The 19,162-nt window shown below is 46.9% G+C and overlaps 1 protein-coding gene across 1 annotated transcript in view; it reads left to right on the plus strand.

The window, feature by feature from the left end:
- FAM169B (family with sequence similarity 169 member B) overlaps nucleotides 1-19,162 on the plus strand; it is an 86,501-nt gene that overhangs the window by 39,265 nt on the left and 28,074 nt on the right. Inside the window, 2 exon segments of the mRNA XM_029952589.1 lie at nucleotides 10,671-10,756; nucleotides 16,684-16,861. Coding sequence (XP_029808449.1) covers nucleotides 10,671-10,756; nucleotides 16,684-16,861 — 264 coding nt within the window.

Below are 19,162 nucleotides of genomic sequence, written 5' to 3' on the forward strand. Positions count from 1 at the left end.
TGCTCAGAGCCCAGGAGCTTGCTTCAAATTCTGGGTCTCCCTCTCTCTCTCTGCCCCTCCCCTGCTTGTGCTCTGTCTCTTTTTCAAAAATAAGTAAACATTAAAAAAATTTTATTTAATTTGAGAGAGAAGGAGAGAGAGAGAGAGAGAAAATCCCAAGCAGGCTCTGCACTGTCAGCACAGAGCCCGATGCAGGGTTCAAACTCATGAACCTTGAGCCAAAATCAGGAGCTCGACGCTTAACCGGCTGAGCCACCCAGGTGCCCGGTGTGGGGTTCTTTCTGTCCCAACACCTTGCACTCCGGCTGCACCTCAGGAATCAGACACCCCCTCTTGCCCCTCTTTGTTGAATTAAACTCTTAGACTCACGAAAACAAAATTGCTTGAGGCCAGAAAGGTCTGAGAACCACAGGGAGGCTGTTGCAAATATGCTGCAAACCAGATGTTTCTTTCTCTATGGCAGAGAGGTGCCCACGTTCCAGGGGCATCTGGGGAAGTGTTTTCCTTTAAGGAAGACATCTGTATGGAAATGGTAGCCCGAGTAATGCGATGTGACAGTTGCTATGTCAACGTGCGTATTTCCCCCTCCCCTTAAATTATTGACCGGCTCGGTCAGTGTTGCATAAAAGTCGTGCAATGCCTTGGAATGTGTTTATGTGCTGTGTTCTGCCAGAGCTTTTCAACGTTTTTGGTTTTTTTTTTTTTTTCCCTACGTGTATTTTGCTTTTGCAAAGATGGCCTGTCACTTTGGTTTAACTGTGCTTTTTTTTTTTTTTTTTTGGTGGAACTACATATTTCTTAGATTTGTAAAGGGGCAATCAATGGCAGCTTAGGCCCTAGGGGAGCGATCCAGTTAGGGCAGAGGGTGGGCATCAGGGCGACCTGAAGCCCCTTCAGTTGGGATTGGAGAACTATAGACCATGGGCCAGGATATGAATAGCTAGTGAGGGGGAGGTAAGGTGTGTGTGTGTGTGTGTGTGTGTGTGTGTGTGTGTGAGTGTGAGTGTAAACCCTTCCCTCTTTGGCTCCTGTGATGCTACGGGGCCAGGAACCTTCTAGCTGCCTGCTGGCTGCCCTGACCGTGCTGTCTTTAACAGGCGTTTCAAAACTAAGACCTGTATGTGTCCTCTTGTCCTCACTTCTTCCTCACGGAGGTACCTGCGTCTTCCACTCAGGCTTGCGAGCCCCGTGTCTCTTCCGCCTCAGCCCAACCTCATTCCCCAGGTGGTGTTTTCTGTCCTCTGGGGATCTCCCTCCCCACCAGCCTGACTGCTCCTGTCAGCCCCCCGCCCCAACTTCTTGTCTGGATCCCCACGTTCTCCCATTGTCCCCCCTGCCTCCAGCCATTCTCTGCACCCCGTCAGAGAAGATCCTTCTCCAACCACTTTTTTGTTTTTAATTCATAACGGCTAATTCCTCCCCCCTGGGCATAATCCAACTGTTCTCTCTCTCTCTCTCTTTTTAATTAAAAAATTGTTTTATTTATTTATTTTGTCTGCGTGTGCGGACAAGGGGAGGGGAAGAGACAAAGGGAGAGAGAGGATCCCAAGCAGGCTCTGCACTGACCGCACAGAGCCCAGCATGGGGCTCGACCTCACGAACTGTGAAATGGTGACCTGAGCCGAAACCAAGAGTTAGATGCTTAACCGAGCCCTCCAAGGTGCCCACCCCCCCAAACTGTTCTCATTCTAAAGCACTACTCTGATTATGTCTCTCATTGGTCAGACTCTTCCAGAGACTTCTGAAGCTGATGCCTGCGCCTGGTCCCCACAGCCCCCAGCTCTGAAGCCCGGTCTGGCTCAGGACTTGCATTGGGATTCTGCCCCAGCACCTCCCCTCCCCCAAAACACTGCTGTGGTCTGAATGTTGTGTGCCCCATAAATTCATGTGTTGAAGTCCAAACCCCAGGGGATGGCATTAGATGTAGGGTTTTGGGGAGGTGCTCCATCCTTATGAATGGGAACCAGCGCCCCTACGAAAGAGACCCCATAGGGCCACCTTGCCCCTCCCTTGATGTGCTTAAGGACACAATGAGAAGCTAGTGGTTTGGAATCTGGAAGGGGGCTCTCGCCACAGCCTGCTCATGCTGGCAGCCCGATCTCAGACCCCCAGAACCGTGAGAAATACATTTCTGATGTTCATCTGCCTGTGCAAGTCTGTGACATTTTGTCATGTCAGCCCAAATGGGCGAGGACACAGCCCCGGGGCGGGGGGAGGGGGGTGTGTGGGGCTGCTCATGCCTGAGAGTGCCGGTTGTGGTGCGTGCGGTCACGGCCTGGCCCCCGGTCTGGCCCCTGCCGATGCCAAGTACAGTGCCTGGCACTGTCCCTCCTTCACGTGGGGCTTGGGGGATCTGGAATCAGCAGGTTGTGGTTCACATCCAGTCCCAACGCTGTTGTTCATAGACACCTGACCTTGACCTCTGAGCCTAACCTGAAGAAAATAAAGAGTCAGCCCTGGCCAGCGTTACCTGAGACCCTGCCCTTGGCGCTGTGCCAGGCGCTTGGTGCGTGCTTGCATCTGTGGTTGTGGTACATGTTGTTGTTGTTTTTTAAAAGTTTTAAGTGTTTGTTTGTTTTTGAGAGAGACAGAGCATGAGTGGGGGAGGGGCAGAGAGAGAGGGAGATACCGAATCTGAGCTGTCAGCACAGAGCCCGGCACGGGGCTCCAGCTCATCAACCACGAGATCATGACCTGAGCCGGAGTCGGATGCTTAACAGACCGAGCCCCCCAGGCGCCCCATGTTACTGTTTTAAAACTGTAATTGGGTCGTGTCCCTTTTTTCCCTCCAAGGCACGGTGGCTGACTGTGGTCTGCAGAGGACGTAGGCCGGGAGTCCTCCTCGATCGGCCTCCTCCCTCCTCCCCGCGCCGTCAGCTCTGGCGCACTGCAGTCCCTGTCCTCGGCCGGCACGTGGCATCCTCTCACATCTCTGAGGCCCCGTCACCTCCGGCACCTGGAGTCCCCTTTCTCACCTGGGCCTGGCGCATCCTTCAGGCCTGCCCAGGACACCTTCCACCGCGGTCTCCCGCGGCCCTGCCCTCCTCTCTGCTGTCCTGCCGCACCCGGCCTCCGTCTGCGTGTCACTTTATCCCGTGTCGCGTCCCAGGCACTGTCTCCTTGGAGTGGTCAGGGCCTTAAGCCTGAGTCTAAATCTAATTCCTTGAGTGGATTTATTAGATGCGTTGCAGATGATAGTGACGCAACACGTGAGTTAAATGAGCAACATGTGCTTCAGAATTGTGATCTTGGCAGGGTCTGCGTATGATTTGGGTGCGTCCTGCTGCAGTCCCCTGTGCCGGGGCAGATGGGGAGGGACAGCAGCACGACCACAGGGGCTCCTGGCCTCCTCCTCGGATGTTGCTGATCCATGGCAGTGCTCCTGCTTGCTGAGTTGGAACGTGGCCTCAAAACCCTTCTCAGGAAAGGGGCATCTGGGTAGCTCAGTCAGTTAAGCATCTGACTTTGGCTCAGGTCATAATCTTGTAGTCCGTTGGTTCAAGGCCCACGTCGGGCTCTGTGCTGACAGCTCAGAGCTTGGAGCCTGCTTTAGATTCTGTGTCTCCCTCTTTCTCTGCCCCTGCCCTGCTTGTGTGCTTTCCCTCTCTCTCTCTCTCTCTCTCTCTCTCTCTCTAAAAAATAAACAAATAAAGACATTAAAAAAATCCTTGTGAGGAATGTTCCTGTCTATCACAGCTCATCCTTCCAAGGACAGGTGACAACCAGCTCTCCCTGACCCATACTATGGAAAAATCATGTCAACTTCTTAGCAATGATTGTTTATTTATTCATTATAAAAAACATGTTTAAAGAAAAAAGGACTTAGCTCTTTTAAGAGATCTTGGTAGGCAAGATGAAAGGTTTAAAATTTTTGTCAGGGGGGCGCCTGGGTGGCTCAGTCGGTTAAGCATCCCATTTCAGCTCAGGTCATGATCTCGTACTTGGCGAGTTCAAGCCCCATGTGGGGCTCTGTGCTGACAGCTTAGGTCCTGGAGCCTGCCTCAGATCTGTGTCTTCCTCTCTCTGTTTTTCTCTCTCTCTCTGCCCCTACCCCACTCATGCTCTGTCTCTCTCTCTCTTTCAAGAATAAATAAACATTAAAAAAAATTTAAAAATTTTGTTGGGAGGCACTGAGTGGGTTCAAGTGTGTGTTGTCATCAAGCCTGAGGTGTGCCCACAGCCTTAGGAGAAAGCGAGGAAGACAGTGGTCAGCTTAACACTTCCTGACAGAAAACGGCATGGCCATGAGAACACGTGGTGGGTACAAACCTGTATCCACTTGAGGGAGCAGCCAGGATAGCAGAGGTCAGGCTGGGAAGGAAAGATGGACATTTCTGTGCAGACCAGAGCAGAGTGAGAGTTTCCAGAAGGACCCCAGAATGTTACGAAGCAGTTTCCGTCAACAACATTTCCAACAACAAAGGGCTTTTCATACTTCGTTGAAATCCCAGAGAACCACTTGAAGCAAGTGGAGGAAGTTTCTGGAAACCACTGAAAAGCTTCAACACCTTAGGAAAAGCAATTTGATGAGGTGGACTCATTCACCTGACCTGCATAATGACCAGGTGAGAGGGTGTTGTGTCCATTTGACAGGTGGGGGCCTCCTGGGTTAAGGTCACATAACTAGGAATCGGAAAAGCCAGAATTTGAACCCCATCTGGTTCTGAAATCTGTAGTCTTTCCCTATGCAGGTGCATAGGGCCATATCTAAATGCTTATGTCATCTTGTTCTCTGCTGGCACGGAAGTCTATTAGAGACTGATGAGTGAACAAAGTCTATGTTCTGTTGAGATGGTGTTTATTAAGAGTGAGAGGTCTGTGTCTAGCTTCATTTTTGTATGTGCCGATGTCCAGTTGTTCCGGTACCATTGGTTGAAAGACTATCTTTGGGGGCGCCTGGGTGGCTCAGTTGGTTAAGCCTCTGACTTTGGCTCAGGTCAGATCTCACATTTGTGAGTTCGAGCCCCACGTCAGACTCTGTGCTGACAGCTAGCTCAGAGCCTGGAGCCTGCTTCCGGTTCTGTGTCTCCTTCTCTCTCTGCCCCTCCCCCTCTCATGCTCTGTCTCTCTCTGTATCAAAAATAAACAAAACATTAAAAAACAAAAGACTGTCTTTGTTCCATTGTATTGCCTTTGCTCCTTCATCAAAGATCAGTTGACTATATATTTATGGGGGACTCTCTCTGGGCTCTTCATTCTGTTTCATTGATCTTTTTGTGTCCTCTTTCACCAAAACCACACTGTCTTGATTACAGCTTTATAGTAAGCTTTATATATTTTATATATGTTCACATGTATGTGGTATAGTATATGTACTATACTATAAAGCTTTAAGTAGCTTTATGGTAAGTCCTGAAGTTGGTGAATGTCATTCCTCCACATTTGTTCTCCTTAAATCTTGTGTTACCTATTCTGGGTCTCTATAAACTTTGCAATCAGGGGATTGCTATTCACAGAGTAACTTGTTGGGATTTTGATTGGGATTGCATTGAAGCAATAGATCAAATTGGGGAACTGACATATTGAAAATATTGAGTCATTGTCTTTTTTAAATTTATAACATTTTTGAGTGTTTATTTATTTTTGAGAGAGAGAGAGAGAGACAGAGCATGAATCGGGGAGGAGCAGAGAAAGAGAAGGAGACACAGATTCTGAGACAGGCTCCAGGCTCTGAGCTGCCAGCATAGAGCCTGATGCAGGGCTTGAACTCAGGAATGGCGAGATCATGACTGAGGCCGAAGTCGGATGCTTAAATAACTGAGCCACCCAGGTCCCCCCACCTTTTTTTTAATGTTAATAAAACATTAAAAGAGAGAGAGGGAGACAGAAGATCTGAAGCAGGCTCTGAGCTGACAGTAGAGAGACCCATGCAGGGCTTGAACTTACAAACCACGAGATCATGACCTGAGCCAAAGTTGGCATTTAACCGACCAAGCCACCCAGGCACTGAACAATATTGAGTGGTCTTATCCATGAACACAGAATGCCTCATTATTAGTTAGTTCTTCGAGTGTGTTTGCTAGAGTTTTATGATTTTCCTCATAGATCTTATGCATATTTTGTTAGCTTTATCCCTAAGTATTTCATTTTGGGGGGTGCTGATGTCAGTGGTACTGCGTTTTTAGTTCAAATTCCACTTGTTCATTGCTGATATATAGGGAAGCAATTGGCTTTTGCATATCAGCTTTGTATCCTTTGTATCCACGAGCTTTGAAACCTCGTGGTAACCAATGTTTGCAGCTCTGTCTTCCACTGTGTAGGCCTCATTCCAGCTATTCCTACTGCTTGAGATGCCCAGAGTGTGGCCTTGGACTTGTAGGGCTCTGTGCCTTTGCTCACAGGTTATGCTGCATGTACTGCAGTTGCCTGTTGTCTCCGCCAGTTGAAACCTTACCCACAAATCCAGAACCCAAGCTGTCTGAATTCCCAGGGGATGCTTTCCCAACAGCCCTCTGCAGAATTGCCTCTCTCCTTAGGGTCCTGGTGATGTGTTAGCTCCCATCTGGACTTCAGCACCTTCCATGCCCTGGCCTGTATTCGAGAAGCTTATCTAGCTCTCCTTCCTCACAGGCTGCCAACTCCCACGGGCAAGGACGGGGACTTACTCATCAGCCTCTGAGGGCCCAGGACAGACAGCACTGTTCATGCATTCAGGAACTTGGCCATGGGTAGTCGAATGCGGTTGACCATGCTGAGCTGCGATGAGGCCAGGTCACTGGGAGTTAGCCTTAGGGACCTCACTGTCTTAACTTGTTTGGGAAACCCCGGAGTGTCACAGAATAGAATTCATTACTGACATTTCTTTGTGGTCCATCCACATCGCCTGTCGCTCAGGGAGCACGGGAATTAAATTCATGCAGCAAGGCTGGCCTTGAACTAGTAACGTCCCATTGACTGTTGTCACTGCTACATGGCCATCTGTGAGTGTCCAGTCTCTGCTCAGGCCCTCAACAGGAGAGAGCCAGAGGGATACTGATCACATTTTCTTTTAAAACCGCAGTTGTGTGGCTTCTGCTTCCTAACTCTTGGAACTTGCTGGCTGCAGGGTCTCAGAAGTGATGCCCTGAGGCATTACTTGCAGTGCCTGTCAGTCTCCAAGATGTGTCCTTTGTCCTTGCCGAGCTGACTACCGCCTCTCTCCCTGCGCTCTGCCACCACTCTGTCCTCCTGGCTCCTCTTGATTAGATATTATGCTTTTCTGATCAAAAGCTTCTGGTTTCCAGAAGGCTGATTCTCTTTTAAGGAGAGTTGATTTGGAGGACAATTTATTTTAGGTCTATTAAACTTGACTGGACTTCACCTTCGTTGTTATGTATCCTTAGCAGCTTCAGATTACTTTTGGAAACAAACAAACAAACAAGCCTCAAAAAGCCAACAACCAGTTCAATCTATTTTGTGACAACTCGTGTGACTAATGCTCTGCGGTAGACTGTGAAATGTGCAAGGCTCCACACAAACGCCAAATCATAACACATTTCCTGTTTGAAACTGTCTTAGCAAATTGAACATCTGTATTACAGTAATACAGTGTATTAGTAAATGGAACATCTTTTATTGATTCACCTTGTTAAGCAGCAAAATAATCCTTATGGCTTTATAAACCTTCTGTAAGTTCTGGTAGGTGCCATTTAGAACATGAATTTAATTGAGTAAATGAAGGCGGGTGTCAAGCATTTAATTGGCCCTTCTCTCTCAGCCGCTCAATCAATTTTGGAACGATTGTTGATGATGTAACTCACCAATGATATGAAACTGACATAGTGGATTAGATGCTATTGGTCTTTGGGGAGGAGGGGCTGGTTGGGCAGAGTTCATGCTTAATAACTGACCTTGTACCTTGGTCTTCACGGAGTTTTCTACTAAAGTTCCTCAAAGAGCTGAGATGAAATAGGGAAGAAGGTGGTGGTAGCTTAACCTGATTAGCCCACAAAATTGGTTTTAGAGCCTTGAGCCTTATGTAAATGTTCATGTGACTTTTGTTTTCTATTCCATGTCACTTTCCTCTACATCTTCAGCTGAAAGGTTTGACTGGGGAGGTGCATCTTTTTACTGTGTGGCTTCTGGGCCCCTCAGGCTTGAAAAACTGGTACAAAAATGGCAATTTGGGCACCTGGGTGGCTCAGTCAGTTGAGTGTTTGGCTCTTGATTTCAGCTCAAGTCATCAACTTGCGCTTTGTAAGATTGAATCCCATGTCAGGCCCTGTGCTGGTAGCATGGTGTCTTCTTGGGATTCTGTCTGTCTGTCTCTCTCTCTCTTTCTCTGCCACTTTTCTGCTCATGCTCTCCTCTCAAAATAAATAAATAAACATGAAAAAAAAGTTTTTTCAAGATGGAAATTTAATAAAAGGCAGCATAAAAAAGATACTAGAGGAGAAATTGTGCAGTATATCCAGACAGTGGAATTTATGTGATAAATAGATTTTTGAGGTCTCTAGCCATGAAAAGACAAAAAAGGAACCTTAAAGGCATATTACGAAGTGAAAGAAGCCAGTCTGAAAAGGGCTGCATGTAGTATGATTCCAAGTGTATGACATTCTGGAAAAGGCAAAAGTATAGAGACAGTAAAAAAAAAAAAAAAGAAAGAAAGAAAAAGAAATCTGTGGCTGCCAGAGGTGCAGCAGGGGGGGGAGGGAGGGGTCAATCAATGAAGACCGGAGACTGTTTAGGGTAGTGAAAATGCTCTGTATGAGTCCTTAATGAGAGATGCGTGTCGTTACACATTTGTCCAGTCACACCGACTGTGGTACAAGAGTGAGCCCTCATGTAAACCTGGGGTGCTGGGTGACTCTGATGGGCCAGTGTAGGTCCATCAGTTGTAACAAATGTCCCTGCTCTGGCGCAGACAGTGACAGTGGGGGACGCCGAGTGTGTGTGCGGGCATGGGGTGCCTGGGAAGTCTCTGTGCCTTCCTCTCAATTATGCTGTAAAGAATGATCTTAATTTAAGAAGAAAAAGGCAGGGGCACATGCGTGGCTCAGTTGGTTAAGTGAGGGACACTTGATCTCGGCTCAGGTAAAGATCTCATGGTTCATGGTGTTGAGCCCCGACTCTGGCTCTGTGAGCCTGCATGGGATTTTCATTCTCCCTGCCTCTCTCTCTCTCTCTCTCTCTCTCCCTCCTCCCTCTCTTGAGCTGTCTCTCTTGCATGCACTCTCTCTCTCTCAAAATAAATAAATAAACTTAAAAAATAATAAATAAAATAACAGCAACAACAACCACCAGAAAACAACCAAAGGAACTTTGGTGTTTAAATGGAATCCATAAGCAAGGAAAGGAGGGTTGCTGAGAGGCAATGGTGGAGGTAGAGGCCATGACTGAACTTGCCTCTGGAGTGACCACTCAGTAGAACTGGATCAGCGGGGGTGGGGGGGCAATGAGGCTGGGGGTCAGGTAAGGTGCTGTCTTCTGTGGATGGTGGACCGTGCTGGCATCTGGGGCTGGGGAGGAGGGGCTGGGGCCCATCACGAGCTGGCAGGTGGAACTGATTTGGTGGCAGCAGCATGGAGGGGGGGAGGAGGGAGGCATTGATTGGCTGTCACTGAGCACACCCGGCCCTATGCTCTGATCACCTTGGGTGATCAGTTTGGGCAACTCTGCTGAAGAGTTTAGGGCTTAGTGAAGTTGAGGGTGTTCCAAGGTCACCTTTACGGTAGCAGGGCCCGTGTCCAACTGGGATGGGTGAATCCACAACCTCAGGGGCTGTCTAAGGGGGGCGGGCAGGAGCGGGTGGAGGAGAGATGCCTCTTCCTTCTGCAGATCCAGACTGCAGCCCCCCTTATTCACAGGCACCCCTGACACCCCATGTTCTCACAGCTGACTCATTTCTGGTCTCTGCGAGACAGCACTGTACTTGGAGTCCAGCACCCAGGGGTGGACCTACCTCGGACCCCCCTAGCTGGCCGGCTTCAGGTTACTTTACCTCTCAGAGCATCCGTGCCCTCCTCAGAAAAATGCAGGTGACAGTTTCATGTGAGAAGGGAGAAAAATCAGGGTGCTCGATGGCTCAGTCAGTTGAGTATCCGACTTCCGCTCAGTTCATGATCTCATGGTTTGTGGGCTTGAGCCCAAGTTGGGCTCTGTGCTGACAGTTCAGAGCTTGGACCCTGCTTCAGATTCTGTGTCTCTCTTTCTCTCTCTGGTCCTCCCCTGCTCTCTCTTTCTCTCCAAAATAAAAAAAAAAAACCACTAAGAAAATGAAAAAAAGAAAGAAAAAAGAAGGGGAGAACAATCATGGAAACGAAGCCAGGGCCAAGCCTGGTGCTGAGGGCAACGAGAAGATGGTGTGTTTGATGCCCTTCCATTATGTTGGGTTTGACTAAATGGGGAGTTCTGAGTTGCAGCCCATAACTGCACTTTGAAGACAACAATGTAAGCCTTGGCCATCGAATTTGTCAGTGGTGGCGTGTAGCAGGTTTTGCCCAATAGCGCTGGGACACACGACGTTTTATTTTGGACCTGGCTACGGGCCATCTGTGAAGACCTCTGTGAAGTCCCTTCAGGTGAGAGTGGTCACTCTCCTGGTCAGCACTCTCAGAGAACGTGGTTCTAGAAATCCCGCCCGCTTGACCCTCACACCCTCTTCCTTTGTGCCCAGAGGTGACTGCATGCTGTGGAAACCGCTCCGGTGGCCTGGTGCATGCCTCATCATTGTCTCTTTGCTTTCTCTTTAGTCGTGGCTGTCTACATAAAGGAGTCCTGGTGGGCCACCGAGGACGTTCTCCGCACCTCTGATCCCGCCAGAGAAGGTCTGATGAAGGTAAGGGGATATACATTTACTTGGGTATCGCAGGACAGGTTTTCAAGTCCCCGTGCTTATTATCATGTTAATAATTGAAAGCCGTCTGCCTCAGTGGATTAGTCTCCTGGGGCTGGAACAACGGGAATGTGTTGTCCCACAGTCCCCAGAAGCTACAAACCTGAGGGCCCCAGGGGAGAGTCTGTGCCAGGCCTGTCCCAGCAGCTGGTAGCCTCAACTATTCCTGGACTTACGGGTGGTCATCTTCCCTTGGTGTGGGTCTGTCTCTGTCTGGGTGTCCCCTCCTTTCTGTAGGGACACCAGTCAGATCGGATCAGGCCTACCCTAGTGACCTCGTCTTTTTTTTTTTAATTTTTTTTTATGTTTTATTTATTTTTGATACAGGCAGAGACAGAGCATGAGAGGGGGAGGGGCAGAGAAAGAAGGAGACACAGAACTGGAAGCAGGCTCCAGGCTCTGAGCCAGCTGTCAGCCCAGAGCCTGACGCGGGGCTCGAACCCACGAACCTGAGATCTGACCTGAGCCGAAGTCGGAGGCTTAACCGACTGAGCCACCCAGGCGCCCCTCGTCTTTTTTTTTAAACATTTTTTTTTAATGTTTGTTCATTTTTTTGAGAGAGAGACAGAGAGTGAGCTGGGAGGGGCAGAGAGAGAGGGAGACACAGAATCCGAAGCAGGCTCTAGGCTCTGAGCTGTCAGCACAGAGCCCAGCGCAGGTCTTGAACCCACGAACCTGAGCTGAAGTCGGACATGAGCTGAAGTCGGATGCTTAACTGACTGAGTCTCCACCCAGTCAGATTGGATCAGGGCCCACCCCTAATGACCTCATCTTAACTTCATCATCTACAGAGGTCCTATTTCCAAGGAAGTGACATTCACAAGTTAGGACAGCAACATTTTTCAATCTCGAATACCCTGCCAGTAAGGAAAAGAGTAATAAATGGCTGTGTACAACAGACATCTGGCTGTTGGAAAACCTCTCTTACCTTCCTGAGTGGCCCCTCATATCTTAGTTTTAAAACTTGAATCCACATCGGGTCTAGTGTGTAGAAACATTTGCTTCTAGTGTCCAAGTACTGTCATTGGTGTTTACTGTGAGTCAGACATTGTGTTAGGTACTGGCCTTTCTGTTACCTCAGACTCTGTGGGGATTATCTACTTTTAGAATCTGAAAGGTTTTTGTTTTGCAGATGAAGACATTGAGGCTGAGCCACACAGCCAGTGATTTAACTGGACATAAACTCCAGTCTCTTTGAATCAGGTCTGGAGGTCTTTGACAGGCTGTGGTTTTCTAGAGCAGCTGTAAAGCCAAAACCCAGGATGGCAGGGGTGAGGGCAGGTGCCCCAGCAGCTCCTCGGAATCCCTGTGGCATTCTCTCCACTGATGTCTGGCTGGGGCATAAGCTGAGGGAAAAGGTGGTAACTAGTGAAGAATTTAGACTATTTGTCTCACTTCTGCCACTTTTCATTTGATTGGCATAGTTATCTTAATTCCATAGGAGTTCTTGGCAGTCTTGAAGTTGGCGGATCTGTCCACGGTTGCCTGGACTTGCACGTGACCTCCCTCATTGGGTCCTGTAAATACTAAATAAAATATCAGTATTCTTTCAGGTTTGGTTTAGAAAATGAACAGATAAATGTATACTATAAATTCCACCCTTTCAAAGTGTATACTTGAGTGATTTCAGTATTTGCACAGAGTTGGACACCAGCCACCATTATTTGATTCCAGAATGTTTTCATCACCCCAAAAGGAAACCCCTCACCATCAGCAGTCACCCCACATTTCCCTCTTTCCCCAGCCCCCGGCAGTGAATACACTTTTGTCTCTATGGATTTGTCCATTCTGGACATTTCCCATCCACAGAATCATAGAGTAGGTAGTCCGTCTTTCATGTCTGGCTGCTCTCATGGAGCATGAGGCCTTCAAGGTTTATCTACACTGTAGTGTGTGTCAGAACTTCATTCCTTTTTATGGCTGGATATTATCCCACTGCATGGATAGACCACATGGGTTCATCCATATATCTGTTGGTAGACTTTTGAGTTGTTTCAGCTTTTTTGGCCATTGTGAATAATGCCACTGCGAACATCTCGGTGCAAGTTTTTGTGAGGACATAGATTTTCAGTTCTCTTGGGTATGTACCTAGGAGTGGAATTGCTGGTAAGCCATTACATTCCTACTAGTAACGTCTGAGGGTGTCCATCTTTCCATGTCCCCCCGCCCCCCTGTCCCCCTCCCTGCACTTGTTACTCTCTCTCTCTCTCTTTTTTTTTTTTAATATTATCCATCCTACCGGGTGTGAAGTGGTATCTCACTGTGGTCTTGATCTGTATGTTTCTGATGGCTAAGGGCGTTAAACGTTTTTTTTCCATGTACTTATATATCCTGTCTGGGAAAATGTCTATTGAAATCCTTGGCCCCCTTTTTAATTGGGTTAGTTGACTTTTTACCGTTGAGATGTAGACATTTTTACTGTTACTGTTGAGTTGTAAACATTTTTACTGTTGAGTTGTAAACCTTTTTTCATGTATTCTGGGTGCAAGTCCTTATTGTACCTACAGATACGATTTGCAGATACTGTTTCCCAGCCTGCAAGTTGTCCTTCTCAGCCTGCCCCCCCTCTCGCAGCTTTATTGAGGTATATCTGACGTACACTTTGTGTACGTTTGAGGTCCACAACCCGTTAATGGGATACACTGACACATTGCAGCATGATTGCCACCGTGCTGTTGGCTAACACACCTGCATTCCATTACATAATTGCCATTTTTTGGTGATGAGAACATGTAAGATCTACTCTCTTAAAAACTTGCGTATAATATAGTATTATTAACTCTATACAGTATCTTGCCGTATATTAGCGTCCTAGAACTTATTCGTTGTATAACTGGAAGTTTGTACCTTATAACGGACATCTTCTCTTTTTTCTCACCTCTAGCCCCTGGTCACCACCATTTTCTTCTCTGTTCCTATGAGTTCGGCTTTTTAAGATTCCCTGTGCATGTGAGATCAGGCAATATTTGTCTTTGTCAGACTTGTATCACTTAGCATAATGCCCTCTGGTCACATCCATATTGTACACAGCAGGTTTTCAGGTCTGGTTTTAATTCACTCAATAGATAGTGTTTTGAAAAGCTCCCCTCCCGCCCCCCCAAACCGGCAAATGTAACAATGGCTTGAGATTCAGCAAGTGAGGTACCCAGTGGCGTGGCCTGGTGTACCCCTCTATTCCGGTCCCTTTCCACAGATGGGCCAGTGGCATTTAGTGGCTGGGTGTTCTGAATGCCACGGAGCAGTCTGATTTGCTCTTTAAGCCATGTTTTTTCCCCCAGCGTAAGTGTGATCATTTCCTCCATGTGTCAATTTTTCTGTGTTTAGATGAGGAAAACCCCAAATTTTCTGACCATGTGGCCTATGTTATGAACAGAAAGAAACTTAGATGTTACCTGCACTGCATGCCCCACGTTGTGAAGGTCTAGTGTCCCAACTGTCTATGGAGAGAGAAGTTCCCTTCCCATTTCTAGAACTTCGGGTCTTGACATTTATTTATTTTTTTTAATTACATTTTTTTCTTAGCCTAAATTACAAAAATAAAAAGGTTAATGTTCTTTCTGTTAACATAATTAGTGGTCCTAATTGAGGGATTAGAACTGGATCTCAGTTTCGTGTTTTCAAAAACGTGTCTAAGTCAAAATCACATGTCACACATTTTTCCCCCCGTAATGAAATTGGACGAATTGAGTGCATTTTCTTTTTCTCCTTGTTCTCCCTGCCAGTTTTTGATTGGATAGTTCCCTCCTGCCAGAGGCAGTCTGCTTTTCTCTTCTGACTTTCTTCTGAACTTTTTGGCTTTGGAAGTTGAAAAATATAACCTCCCACACGACCCCACTCAGGTTTTGTGACCAGCTGAGTTATTCCTGAAGTCTGAACTTGATTTGGCCTGCTACTGTCTGCGATGCAAAATTGGGGCGGCCTCTCCGAGCTAAGCGGGTGTGGTTTTCACAAAGCGTTTTCTCGTTTAAGATTTGGCTCCAGATGAAGGCGAACTATTTTACATTCTGGACCAATTATTAAGTTTATTGGCACTGAACACGTTGTACCATTTGCTAGGGTGCTGCAAACTGCCTTATTTTTATTATCAGAGCATTTGAAAACAAGTGTTCTTTTCCCCCTCATTCTCCCCCCAAAACAAGTGTTTTGAGGACCACTTAGGCAAACCTTCTCTCTTGACCATTGGGGGAAACTGAGGCTCAAAGAGGTTGGGTGTTGCTAAAGATCTCCCAGCAAATCTGAGCTGTAAAGCCAGTATCATAAGTGATGATGATAAAAATTTAGGGGTTAAGTATTCAATATGAAACTAAGCATAGATATTTATATGAAACTTTGTTTTCCCAAAGTCTTAGTTCTTTTTTTTTTAAATGTTTATTTATTTTGAGAGAGGGAGATAGAGAGTCAGTGGGGGAGGGTTAGAGAGAGAGAGAGAGAGAGGGAGACCGGGAATCCCAAGCAAGCTCTGCAGCTGTCAATGCAGAGCCAGACTCAGGGCTCGAACTCACGGAACCCTGAGATCATGACCTCAGCTGAAATCAAGAATTGGGCGCTTAACTGAGCCACCCAGGCGCCCCCGCCAAGTCTTAGCTCTAACGGATGAAGATGCAGATGGGAACCACGAGCCATGCTGCAGCAGGTGCACTGGCCTGGGACTCCAAGCCCTGGCCTGTTGTTCTGAGCCTCCCTGCCTCTGACAGAACCCTCACTCCGCTGTCATAAGTCTTCTTTGGAATGAGGCAGGGGAATCAATATATGTAATCACTTACCCTCTTTGAGTTTCAATTTCCTTACCTATAAATCAGGACCTTCCTGGCGCGTGGGGAGAATGGAATGGTAGCTTGTGGGTGGAAGTCACAGCCCAGTTCCTGGCATTGCTGATCCCTTGGTGATACGTAGGATGGGGTGACAAACACCCACACACGTAGGCTGTCACATAGCAGTCCTGTCACAGTACAGTGCTGTCTGTTCATCGATACTTGATTGGGATCGTTTCACGCGCTTGCTTGTGGTTGCCCGGAAGACCGCATTTAGAAGGACTCTGTGATGAGATCTGGGCTCAGCCACACAGACTGGGATTGATTAGCTATGTCTGCTGTGGGTGTAGGAGTGGGACGCCTCCATTTATGTTACATATTTGCCACCTGTGGACTATACAAATGCAGAAGGTTTGAACAGGCAGAGGAGGATGGAGTCATTTGGACTTGGGAATGCTAAAACTCTGTGTGGGCCTGACCTTGACCACGTCCAGTTTCCTCACTCGTGACCTTGCGGTAGGCAAGAAATGGCTTCATGTTACAGCCTTAGAACAAGATGAGCCGTGACTCCCAGTCATTCTCTGAGATCGGAACTCTGGTGTGTGTTCCAAATCTATCACATCACAAGCCACTGAAAATCATCTGCTTTTGGTGTAGTCATCGATCTCCCCCAATTCTTTATCCTGCTTCTGATGGCCAGAATTTTGTGGCAGTTATTAAAAATGGAGGGTGGGAGGGTTTCCAGACATACCCAGTGGATCTGCTGAAATGGCGTGCCTGCGCCCACCCAGAGGTAACTTCCTGTTTTGTTGACCTGCAATGGATTGTTCTCTCTTTCTACTCACATTCCACATCTTTGGCCCTAGGGACTCAGGAAGCCCCTCTGGCACGGCCCCTCACTCCTGGAGGCCAATAGGAAAGGTCAGGGTTGGGAAAACCTCTGTGAGAAATTATGATTCACAGTTTGGCTCCTGAGCACGGAAGGAATCCCGTGATGATGGCGTGCACACCTGGTCCAGATACGTGGGTTGATTCCAAGTGCAGAATTTATTGCGTGTGGTTTTCCTCTCTCACTTGCTTGTTCTTTCTTTCTCTTTATTTTTCTCCCCCCCTTCAAAGGTTCAGTCATTTGGGGAAAGGATTGTGCTTTTCATTCTAAACGTCGTTATTTTTGGAAGATTGGAGAGGAATTTGGATGATGGTGACATGTTTTTTTTGCCTCACTCTGTCAAGGAGCAAGCAAAAATTCTGTGGCAGGATGGAGCAGCTGTTGGGTTTTACACAACCAAAAAGAAAGGTAAGCGATATGTGGCCCTCGGGGTGTGGTAGGCTCTCTAGATGTCTCTGTCTGCTGCGGGGGACTCCCTCAGCACAAGTGTTGCTTGGAGAGAATCCTCTGGTACAGGAAGTGTTGCTAATTCAGCTGTCCTGTAAATAAACCCAAGGTATGGATTTTATTTTCTCATTTCTCATTCTATTGGCAAATAGGGTGCAAAACGTGTTCTTTTGATTCACAGCCAGTGCCATGTCCCTCATAAAATGCTTATTGCTGTTAATGGTGTAAAATGACTTTGCAAGCAGAATGCCCTTCATTTCTTGTCTTTAATGTTACCAATTAGCTGTCAGGAAAAATACCATTGCTAATAGCTGACATGTGGCGAAAAAAACACAGTGGGTGCCAAGATTTATAGACATTACCTCAGAGAGGGGGAGGTCGGCCATAATAGTACAGTTAGGGTAAAATACTGGAACTTATTTTAGAGGTTGTGACAAGAAATGAGTGTGATACTCAGACCAGTTTGCCTCAGGGATTGCTCTCTTCTTTAAAGTTGCTTTCTTTACTAGTTTCTTGAATTTTTAAAGGCTGTCAACATCTCTAATCCAGATGGTCTCAGCGCTTCCCTTTAGTTCTTAGTTCTAAATTTTATCAAAAATGACGTTTCCCAGGGAAGCACCATGGAGATGCCGTTCTCTTGAGCTAAGTGTTTTCTCAGGGGATCGAAAGGCTGATTGTAGTGTTAAGCTACGTTCATGGTGTGTGTTTGATCCATCTGTCCAGGATGGAGTAAATCTGCATTTCTCCCCTTTTCCCGCAGCTCAGTATGGGATGACCATTTTCTCATGCAAACAACTCCTTTAGTTAATTATTTGTCAAGGTCAGTCATACACACGTAAGCACCTGGGTCCTTCAAGCTCCCTTGATCACCCTGCCATTTACTTTTGGATTTCAGTGCGTCATTTCACTTTTTCAAGTGGCTGTGTTCTTTAGTCATTTATTTTTGATAGACCAAGGGATCCGGAGAAGACTTAAAATGGAAGGGAAACTTTTTGTAATTCCTCTTTCATTTTCTAATACGTGGCTGGTCTTAAATCTGTTGCAAAAGCATTTGTGCCGTAGACATCCTACTCGTGGTAAAAATGGTTAACGGATCTCACCTTGATGGGTGAGAATCACAGCAATGGGTGAAAGGAGTGTGACCTCGTCTCTCCGGCTCCTTCTGTTGTCCCTGGTGGCAGCGACAAACCTGGGATTTGTTTTATGAGGATGTACATGTTCGTTGTGGCTGCCTCGTTCTTCCCAGGACAGACCCAGACCTCAGACTGAAGGGAGGACTTTCAGATGTCACGATCAGACCTGGTGCTTGGATTTCTGCTTCCTCTTCATTTTTGATGCATTCCACGAATTTGGTGGAAGGTTCTCTGAAGCTGTCTACTGGGTCATATTATTTTCATCCATGAGCTGATTTTTTTTAAGTGGCAATTGACTTTTAGTTACTCAACAATTTATTTTGTTTGAGAAATCCCAAACCAGTATAAAATCAAATAAAGAAAATATAGGCTTCTGGTATACATTGCCAATTAAAACTTTTTATTTTTTATTTATCTTTTATTTATTTTATTTTTATTAAAAATTTTTAAAATGTTTTTTATTTATTTTTGAGAGACAGAGAGAGAGAAAGCACGAGCAGGGGAGAGTCAGAGAGAGAGGGAGATACAGAATCTGAAGCAGGCTCCAGGCTCTGAGCTAGCTGTCAGCACAGAGCTCAACGTGGGGCTTGAACCCACGAACCGTGAGATCATGACCTGAGCCGAAGCTGGATGCTTAACCCACTGAGCCACCCAGGCACCCCTACCTTTTATTTTTTATATTAATCAGAAGAAAAGTTTCATTTCTTTTAAGGACAAACAATGAAACCACATCCAAGGCCTTAACTTACAGACACAAACCAAAGTAGCCATTTAAAGCATTAGGTCTTGAGGTATAGTACATACTCCGGGGGACAGTGCTTGACCATCTGCAGCTTATATCCAACGTTGCTCAGTCTACAACTGAGCTCTACTGGTGCCTGCGTGTGGTGAGGGTAAGAGTGTATCTGCAGAACCACAGGAGAACAGCTGTGTACCCAAGCATTTTAGACTGCTTTGCGGGGACAGGTTTCAGGCTGAAGGGAAGAGGGGGAAAAAAAGCTATGTCCGTCTCCTAGGGCAGGAGGCTGCCTTGCAGGGTGCAGAAAAGTGGACCTCCCCTTGTTCACGCTCAGTGAACTCCCTGCAGACCTTGGCAGCATCCTGCAGCAATGAGTTCTCTGAACTGGTG

Source organism: Suricata suricatta, chromosome 9, assembly GCF_006229205.1.
Source record: "Suricata suricatta isolate VVHF042 chromosome 9, meerkat_22Aug2017_6uvM2_HiC, whole genome shotgun sequence".
NCBI classification, from domain to species: domain Eukaryota; kingdom Metazoa; phylum Chordata; class Mammalia; order Carnivora; family Herpestidae; genus Suricata; species Suricata suricatta.